We start from the raw sequence: 10,305 nt of genomic DNA, 5'->3' as shown, positions 1-10,305 counted from the left end.
AATAAATAAATAAATAAATAAATAAATAAATAAATAAATAAATAAATTACTGTACTTCAAATTTGATGCTGGTGAAATTACGGGACATGGGTTTGACAACTTTTGTCTCAGGGTAACGGGCGCAGTGGCAGTGACCCTCAGATCGTTGTGATTTTAAACTCTGAGTGGCACTGCAACTGTTATGGACAGGCGTGTCGCTTACCACCAGGCGCATCACTTGTTCTTTCCGTCATTTGGTACTATAAAAAAACCTTGAAAGCGTTTTTATCACATGGAAGTCATAAATAAATATAAATTGCATAAACAAATTATATTTATTTAAAATTATTTATCTCTTCTATTTAAGCATAATAAAAATTGTCGACTAATTTCATTTGTAGAATCTTTAAACCTGTCTACTGAAAAGTTATCATTTCACTGATGTGACTTCATTACACCAAGGGTTCGAATTTGAATCATCTCTCTAGCCTAATAATGATAACAATAATAATAATGTGTCAGACCACCACACCATTTGCCTGGTCTCAAACTAGGGATGTTCCTATACTATGAGTACCAGAGCAACGGAATTCACTTTAGGTCACTTTCCAGAGCACTCAGACCAGAACCAATTCAGAAAATAAATCCCAAAATGGTCCTACCGGGAATCGAACCTAGGACCTCCGGCATCCAACACCCACATATCGTTAGGGCACCAAGGTCATAATTAGTAAAAAGGCGTAACGTATTAAATTAATCAATCTAATCAAGCACGTTTGTCCAGGAACAGGTCAGAACAAAGCTTCCCACTTCCATTGTCTGAAGTGCGACTTCGTGTGTACAGACACGAACAAAGTTGTGGCACATCGTCGACAGCACCAGAAACTCGACTCTATTCAAGCAGCTGGCTTCGATAAGTTCCCACCTAGTAAAGGTAGGTTGAATACTACTGGGTCCATACTAAAATGGTAGTCCTATAATTACTAGTCATGTTTACCGCCAGGTAATTTGGCATTGACAATTATTGCAATCCTAACTTTACCTCGAAGATACTTTAAAGGTGATTGTCCACCAGTGAGGCGAGACGATGTATGGAATTGGTATGGCAAAATTTCAATTCTATCCTAGCGCATCAACTATCCGGATTGACAAAAATGTGCGAAACGAGAATAGAAATATTTGTTGGTGTAATATTGAACCGTCTTGTTGCTTACACAGAGTGTTTATTTACACCGCAACGGAAACACACGTACTATTTAAGATTTTTTTTAAATTCTGCAAATAATTGCATCGTGTCCTGCAGTTGAATTTTTTTAATTTATTGATTAAGTAATTTTCTCCATTAAGTTTCCAATGTTTTTATTTTACTATCCACAACCTCAGCGCCAGCTCGCGATAGCTATTAATAGCAATTTTTTGTGGAAATAGGCCGGCGATATTTCATTTTTCGTCTTGCTCGTCTCGGCGCGGGGAAGCTTTTCCACCTTACCTTTATACAATAAACAACAACTCGGTGCTGATCGCTTTTTTAATTTATTTTTATGTTAGTTAGAAATTCCAACACTTATGAAAACCTACGTAATTCGTTTAATACTAACAACTAGTTAAACTAAACACAAATAATGAATCGTATAAAGATACGTGAAATAAATGATTTTACAATAAAGAAATAATAAACAGCCTAGCCTGTCTAGCAAAGATAAAACTTAAGTAAGTAAGAATACAAATTGAATAGAATGAAACATTTTTTTTCAGGTTGTGGCTACGAACCCCAATGCATTCATAGCAAGAAACAAACACATTACCACTGCTTACAGTGCGGTTTTGCCGTCCTGGGTCTATCTCAGATGACATCTCACAAGTACAAACACCAGGAAGCGAACCTTGGACCATCCACAAGCGCTACTAACTGACAAGCAACTCTACATATTATGGGGATATTCAAACGTATACGAAATGTAGTGTGTGTCATAATTTAATGTAGAGTGACACAAAAATTATGTGATTATGACTTATAATAATTATGACAAAATTATGTGATGTTATGGATAAAACAAATTATGTGGAATATTTCTGTGATGTCCCACTAATTATGACTCTGATAGATGTCCTGCTATGACAAATGTAGAATAGTGCGGAAAATTATAACTATGACAAATATGTTACTAATGTGTTGTCCCTCGAAATTGTGCCTTAGATGCAAACTGGGGTTTATTTTTTACGACTAGATTAACTGTAGTTTTCATACTAAGCCCCTCATCAGATTAATTGTGTGGCAAAGTATGTGCCAAATTATGAGTAATGAGAGTATGTTGGAAGTAAATGAGTACGACAATACGATTTTATGGGAGATATAATTAATGCATGATGTAACTTATGTGTTGATTTCTTTTCAAAGGCGTGAGAAAAAGTGTTTATTAATGACTTTGTAATAAAGTGATCATTAAATTTATGTGAAAAGTGTTTAGAAATGCATGTTAATTTAAATCTAATGTGTGTATTTCCTACATCCTGACCAATCTTAGAAATTAGTTTATATAAAGTATTTATATTTATTACTTCCCCTTGAAAAAGACATTTTTACGAATAGTATTATTAATTTAGATTTCATAAAAAAATAAGGCAATAAAAATTGGGTTAGGAACACCATTTTGTGCCTGAAGGGTTAAAATTCATGACAATATGATTTTTGCGATGACCTTTAACAATATGATCAGTCCTAAAGAACTGCCAATTATGCAAAAACTAATAAATGTTTAAATAAAATATCGCAAAAATCTCTAGTAATTATAACAATTGAAATCAAAATATATTTAATAAAAAAAATATTTAAAAGTGTCAATTCTATAAACAAAAACCTTGTAAATAAGATTAGTATATATATCGAAAATTACTATGTTAATAAAATGTAATTGTTATATTGGTATAAAAAAATATAATGTATAAAAAATCGGACATAAGTTAAAAACAAATGTGCTAAATGATTCATGAGGTAGCCATGCCATAATTGTGTAGAAATATTCAGTATTACAAAAATCAGATCCTGTACCTTGTGCATTCCTTTAAAATTCCCGGCTGCTCAACCATTCCCAGTGATAATTTTAGAGCTTCTGTAACTACTTAACGTTATATACGTATATACTAAAAGTTTATTTATATAAATAGTCTAAAAGAAAAATGTACTACATATTTCATTACAATTACAATAACAATAAAAATTGTTTTCTAATTTGAGTTTCTTGTGCTCGTAGATAATAGCAACAGATTCATTGGCAAATAAAATAATATTTTTGAGGTACATATTTTACATAACATTACATTTTATTCCACACTCAGAATATAATTAGAAGAAACTTTTCGAATATCATAAATATAACTATGACAACAAATCCAAAGGACAATGATCCAATTTGTCCAATTGTCGCGTACCACAGTTACGCATAATTATAATTATGACAATGTTTCAGACGTTGGTTGTCAAGTAATTAAAAATTATAATTATGACAAAGTTTCTGACGATAGTTGTCGAGTGATTAAAAATAAATTGTGTGATCAAACCGTGTCCTTTCCTAGCTCGTATCAGTATTTGTTGGCTTAAGCTCTGTCCTGTTGTTCCTAATTTTTAAAAACTTTCCATAAAGGTCTCCACGTGACATATCGTTCCTTTACGACAAACACTAATAATAATAATTTTGACATAAACATATTATTTGCATGCCATATATTGGCAACGTGAAATTCTGAATCCGATCTAAGTAAATGATATATTTCAATTAAAATTGTAAGTCACGTTTATTCGTGACAAAAAGGACATAAAACGCTTTCGTCAAGAAGTCTATTGATTGATACTTGAAATTATTTCTTCAGACGTTTTTGTCAATTGTAGCCCTCGTACTCATATGTTTAAAGTAATTTTTATAACGAAACGTTTTATGTAAAAATTACTTTAAAAGCTCCGTTCAAAAAGAAACTGTTGCGGTGGTGGCAGAAAAAAAGCGTACGTGCGTTAACCTGTCATATATTTTAATAAAACACAATACTTAAAAAAAAATATCAGAAAACTTTGGTATTTGTAAAATAAGTCAGAATATCCACTATGATCTACTGAAACTTTCTATAATCTACTGAAATAATTTTATTGTCCGTGCCATAAATATTTAGTCACGTTTCAAACTTATGTATAAATTATGACATTAATTATTTCGTAATTTAAAATATGCTTCTGAATAGTTTATGTAATTTATTTATTCTTTTTAAATTGCAATTATTTTCATAAAAACATCTTCATAATTGTCTATGACATAAAACCTTATTTTAAATGTCTTTTTTAAATAAAGCGCCCTCTACAATATTCGCTATAAAACCATTATTCTTTCATTTTTATTGGTTGTTAAATCTCTTGTTTTGTTATCTAATTTTACGTTTCAATGTTTTTATTTCAATCTTTTTAAGTTTTATTTATCTTTCACAACTTTTTTTACTAGTAATTTAAACTGTATTTATGTATTTTAGAATACGTAGCTTTAATTTTAGTAATTTTTTAAATTAATTTTCCGTAAAAAAACAGTATTTTGGAATAATTGACACCAGTGTCTAAACCTTGGAGTGTTAAAAAGAAGAGTGAATTTAAAAAAAAGAAACTTAAAGAAATTTGTATGGTATTAATGTATTGTTGCACTTTTGTTTGTAGTATCTGAATGTAAACAAATTAAATTTAGTTCGTTTGAGATTACAAGAATTGGAATGTCAAAATAGTTTAGTGTTGTTTACCTCATGAGTTCTAGGAATTAAACGAGAATATCTTAAAAAATATTATCTATTATTTACCAAGCAACCCTTTTTTTTAGAAAAACATTAAAGTCCTACTTTAAGGACAAGAACGACTTTAAACAAAATATGGTTTTATAATAGTGGAACATTAACAAATATTCCTAAAAATACTGTAAAATAACGTGGAATACACAACAAAATTTGAAACCATTGATCCGAGTAGCGGCGACTCAAAATATATGGGCCTGCAGCAAACAGATAAATGCGCGCCCGCCGTGCCACATATTATTTAATAGTTACTACGTAACAGGTACATAACTCTCATACAAAATCAAAATAAGACGAAGAGAGACGTTGTCGTACCCATCAGGTAGAATAAGGGTTATTTTAATATAATACGAGGAATACGTGATGTGGTCAATGTCTTAATTTTTACTGACTAAAATAATAATGTGACAACCCTACGCTCTCATGGCAGTGTAGGCATGATGCGCCGAACATATTTATCTTATTATACTGTGTTCATATTCTCAGTTTACCCCGTCTGGAGATAGGCGTGATACGTAGATATGTACTACATCGAAACGCTAAACACCCAAATTATGCTAAGATTGTAAACAATTACCAACTTTAGCACACCACCTAAGGAAAAGCTATATCTATCACAAGTTACTATTGGCCAAATTTCCTTCAAAGAATTTTAGCACTAAAACTTGAAGTAGGTAATATTATAATTATTAATACAAAGATCGAACAGTCAAAAAAAAATCCTTCGATACGGCCGGATTCGAACTGACGTCTTCTGGCATACCGTACCAGACTCTATACCAAGCCACGGAACGAACCAGCGGACCTCACGAATTTTTTTATGTGCTTGCGTCATACCTTTGTATTTTTGGTTTTTCAACGACTTTTTAGCCGTAGCGCCATCTATGAGAAATCTATGATATTTCGTCACCCAGTTAGATACCTTTACAGCTACCAGCCCCGGCTAGAGATGTCGCTGTTCATTGTGTTTACATTTTTATTGAATTGATATTCAATTATTTTTAAGTGAAATTTCTCCAGTTTGTTATAATTATTAATACAAAGATCGAACACTCAGAAAAAAATCCTTCGATCCGGGCGTAATCGTAATCAATAGGTAATATTATTTTAAGGTACGTAGCTTGTAGCTTAACAGTTTTGAAATGGTTTTACTGATGTGTTTTCTTAATTATATGATATTTATTTCGAAGGCAATTGAGTCTGTTTTTTTACTTTTTTGAAAAAGAGTGCCTGTTTAGAAGACAGTTCACACTCTTGATGTAAGAAATCCACAGTTGTTTTGCAGATGCAGAATGACAACTTTCCAAAAAAAGGTTTAAAGATTCTAAGAACAAAATTAGTTCATAACTTTTTTATACTTAAATAGAAAAGTTATAAAATGTCACATTCTTGTATTTCAAATTGGCTCATATCTTCATTTTTACAAACATTACGTCTATGTCACTTCTACTTCTTTCACATTTCCGAAAAGGTAAAAAAACTAAGAAACTAGGTCTAGCTTGTATAGTTTGTGATTAAACTTAATTACATCTGGATAGTTAGTGTGACGGTTGCTGTTTCATTATATTAGGTGGGCTCGGCACGGACCCCCGGCGGTCATTACACAGACCCCTTAGGGTTCCAAGAACAACAGGTTAAGAAACCCTAGCCTATAATGATTAAACCTTTTTTTCAAAAATTAATAAAGAAAACTATCTATATAATTTATTGCACACGCAATATGAGAATTTCAAAGATGATATCGTGTTCTTTGATCTTGAGTTCTTGACCCTATTATCAATATTTAGTTCACGAGAAACAAGAAAATACATCAATAAGAACATTCATACCAATTATTAAATCGCAGTTATTTGCTTGTATAAATTATTAAATTCAATGGTTTTGCTTTAAAATATACCTAATTGGACAACGTGAGAAATATTTATATAGTGAAACTATTCATACGTGTACATGTACAAATAAAAAATGTGTGCAAAGAGTGTGATAGCTATATTAGTTATACCAATATTGTGCAGTGCAAAAATCAAAATAGACATAAAGACGGATTCAATTCATGAAGATATAAGAATCAAAGTTTCCGGACACGATAACAAGTTGGTAACTGACAAAGAAATAGCATTATTCAATATTACAAAAGATAATCTATTGCAGGGTATTAGAGTTGAGCTCGGAAGGTCCCCTAAGGATGTTTTCTTGAAGGACCCAACGCCTTATAAAAATTTGTTTAAACGTTACAAATGGGAAGAGGTAAGAAGACATCTTAAAGTAACGAAAACAAAAGTGCTACAAGTAGTTAACGAATACGCTGTTTTAAACGTTCATGAACATATCAATACGGCTTCAAGTTCCATAAATTACACTGCAGCTGTTTTTCAAACCGTCGAAAATACAATTCTTTCCTTTTGGTCAAAATATGGTTTGCCTGAAGACGACATTTTTTACGATATTGGTGTTAGTTTTTACAACAAGATATTCAATTATGAAAATAAATGGCGAAATGATTCTATAAGGACTGTAAACAGTGCTTTCGGTATAAAAAAGGAAGGATTTGCGGAAATTATGCCAGGTCAAACAATTTTAAGTAAATTAACAGGATTAAAGACTATTATACTAATTGAAATTGAATATACAGCCAAATTAATTGGGAATATAATAGCCGATTACGAAGCTTTATATGGGAAATATCATTTCTACTCGCCAACGATTGCCAAGATTATGAAAGCTGCAAATCTGTTGAATGAAGCGAAAACTACGGAATGGATTGAAATAAGGTGTTACACGGAACCTGAACTTCGCATTATCTACAAAGACACTGGATTGGATGTACCTTTTTATTATCCTCGGAAGTTTTACGTGTAGTGATGAATGCGTTATTCTATGCAATACCAAATGATGGGACGAACATGTCGTGCGCCTGGAGTTAAGCGAGCATCTGTCCACAACCGTTGCTGTGCCACTCAGAGCTTTGATTCGTAAAGATCTGATGGACAATGCCACCACGCCCGTCACCCTGAAACATAAGTTGACAAGTCCTATGTGGATGTAGAATACAGGTTCATTTACTGTAGGTTTTTTGGTGATAAGTTAAAAAAATTCAGTGTTAAATTTTTTTTTACTTTAATTTTTTTTAATTTCAAAGCAATGATAATATTAATTTTATTATTCTCAATACGTTATCGCATACCGTTATATCGACTTATCCGAAGAATAAAGTCCGATGTGATTATATAGCGAAAAGAGAATAAGTACGTTACGTTATTCAAACCAAGGCCTATGTAAAGGTGTTTTGAGAATTTATATATCTTATTTCATTTCGGAAATATAAAATCGAACACAGCGACGAAGAATGAACGAAATGTACTATGTCCTGAGAAAAAGTTGTCTTGCACATGGATCTTTGTTCTACGGATGAGTCGATATATGTAATGACCAAAAAATTTACTATGCCAAAATTGCTTTCACAAAAAGACTTAATGGTTACTAAGACAGTTTCCTTGTATCTTCTATGATTTCGGACTTCCCCATATTGTCCCTTTAAAAAAACTGTTTTAATAAAAAAAATTAGATTGTATTTTCGTCTTTTTTGTTATTTTGATCGATATAAGGAACCATTTCCTACATGGGTTTGTAACGATGATAATTCTTATCGGAGTACAAATACTTTTTAAGAAGCATCTTGTCTGTGTTGTCGAATAGCGTCTAAGTAAAATCATGTCGATGTAACATATTGTCGGTGTAGCGAAGTCTCTGAGTAAAGTAACGTCGATGTAACATATTGTTGGAGTGGCGTGTGACGAAATTCAGTTTTAGAGTAAATAAAGCCAAATGCTGCTACGACATACAATTATCCAAGTTTTCAACAAAACTCGATCTGCAGCTTAGTTGGAAGAGCAATAGGGACTGTCGAGTCGAAGGAATTTTTCTTTGCGTTCGATCTTTGTATTGTATAATATAGCAAACTTGTGGAGTTATTTCATAAAATAAAGCAAAATTAGATAAATTTGTACAATTGTATATTTACAAAGAGCAACCCTTAAAGTTGAATTGAATTTAGAAGTACTCAATAAGCTAAAGAAAAAGGTGGCCTATATGAACAAAATTACACGAAGGAACATGTCGTACGTCGGCTATGTAATAAGGAAGAATAAGTACAAATTACCGAGTTCTTAGGTTTTCGCAATTGTTACACATAGGAAATAAAACAATTTTTCCGGATTTAAATCGCGTATATTTGTTTTTTCAAACAAACCGACGTTCAACCAGTTCAAACAGTCAACCGTGACCATGGGACCTGTAAAGGGCCCGAAACGTCGGTTTGTTTGAAAAAACAAATATACGCGATTTAAATCCAGAAAAATAGTTTCATTTCCTAAGTACAAAATCAAAGATAAAGATAAAGATAAATTTATTTCTGTATAAAATATTAACCTAAATACATACATAAATCTTATTAAATAACCTATTATTTACATATATGCGCCAAATTGTCGCAAACAATGAAATTATTTTATGTTAACATTACTTTAATTAAGGTTAGTAGTACAAATTAATCTAGGTGATACCTAAACTAAGTAAAATTGTTTACTTGTGTCTTAGGTATCTAAATTGGTGATTGTAGCATAACGGTTAGTCAACATATTTTGTTCAATAACAATAAATTACAATAATACATAAATCTTAATTATAATAGCTGGCGTCTTAATTATATTTATATTACTTAAAAACTGATATAAAATTTTCAGTGTCATTGTAGTTAATTCTTTTTAACCAGTCTTGTACGGTTTTTTTACATTGAAACTTATTCATAGGATATATAGATAGAGAACGATTTATTTTATTATACAAATGGCTACCAAGAAAGCAAAAGAATCTGTGGGAGTGTTCAGTTCGAAACCGTTCAATTGAACAAACAATGTCTGCTCGTCTTTTGCTGGTTTGGAGTGATGGGATATATGGTGTTAGTGAATGCTTTTTTATTACGGTAAGTAGTATGAATAGCTGGGGTATTGAAAGTACATCACATTTAGCAAGGAGTTCTGCTGTGGGAAAGCGAAAAGGTCGGACGGTGCTAACTTTCAGAATGGCTCTTTGTGCTCTTTCTAAATTTAGCAAAGTATTTTTATGGGAGCCTCCCCAAGTCGTTATGCAGTATACAAACAGTGATTGACAAAGTGATAAATATACAGTTTTCAGTAGCTTTTCATTGGCGACATGTCTTAAATTTTTGAAAATATATATTAATTTTCGTGCTCTAGCTGTAAGGCTTTCGATATGGGCCTTGAAATTTAAATACTTATCAACTGTTATACCTAAATATTTAATGGTGTTTGTACTGCTTAGTTGAGGGCATTTACAAGTACTTTCAGATAGCGAGCCAAAACAGTTATGAGCTAATATTGTACATGAATTTAAAGTCGGTTGGGTGAGTGAGTTATAGGAAAACGTCATGTATTTAGTTTTTTCGGTATTTAGGGTCAGTAAGTTTTTTTTTTAAGCCAATTATTGACA

At 31.8% G+C, this 10,305-nt stretch overlaps 2 protein-coding genes across 5 annotated transcripts in view; both read left to right on the top strand.

Annotated features, from left to right (window-relative positions):
- Window positions 1–2,715, top strand: part of LOC113228166 — a 168,871-nt gene extending 166,156 nt beyond the window's left edge. For 3 of the 4 annotated variants that reach the window (XM_026461387.1, XM_026461388.1, XM_026461389.1), the window contains 2 exons: window positions 764–913; window positions 1,735–2,715. In XM_026461387.1, coding sequence (XP_026317172.1) covers window positions 764–913; window positions 1,735–1,892 — 308 coding nt within the window. In that variant the 3' untranslated portion in view covers window positions 1,893–2,715. The remainder of the gene's footprint in view (window positions 1–763; window positions 914–1,734) is intronic. The other variant, XM_026461390.1, reaches the window with a different exon arrangement.
- Window positions 2,716–6,762: 4,047 nt separating this feature from the next.
- LOC113228269 lies at window positions 6,763–8,129 on the top strand. Its single transcript, XM_026461534.1, has one exon. It carries the CDS (start codon window positions 6,763–6,765, stop codon window positions 7,654–7,656), a length of 894 nt encoding a protein of 297 aa, XP_026317319.1. The 3' UTR covers window positions 7,657–8,129.
- Window positions 8,130–10,305: the final 2,176 nt, after the last annotated feature.

The sequence above is a fragment of the Hyposmocoma kahamanoa genome, unplaced genomic scaffold (assembly GCF_003589595.1).
Source record: "Hyposmocoma kahamanoa isolate Upper Pololo Valley unplaced genomic scaffold, ASM358959v1 224, whole genome shotgun sequence".
Classification (NCBI taxonomy): Eukaryota; Metazoa; Arthropoda; class Insecta; order Lepidoptera; family Cosmopterigidae; genus Hyposmocoma; species Hyposmocoma kahamanoa.
Note: the sequence above shows the minus strand (reverse complement) of the source record. Positions and strands in the feature narration are given on the sequence as shown.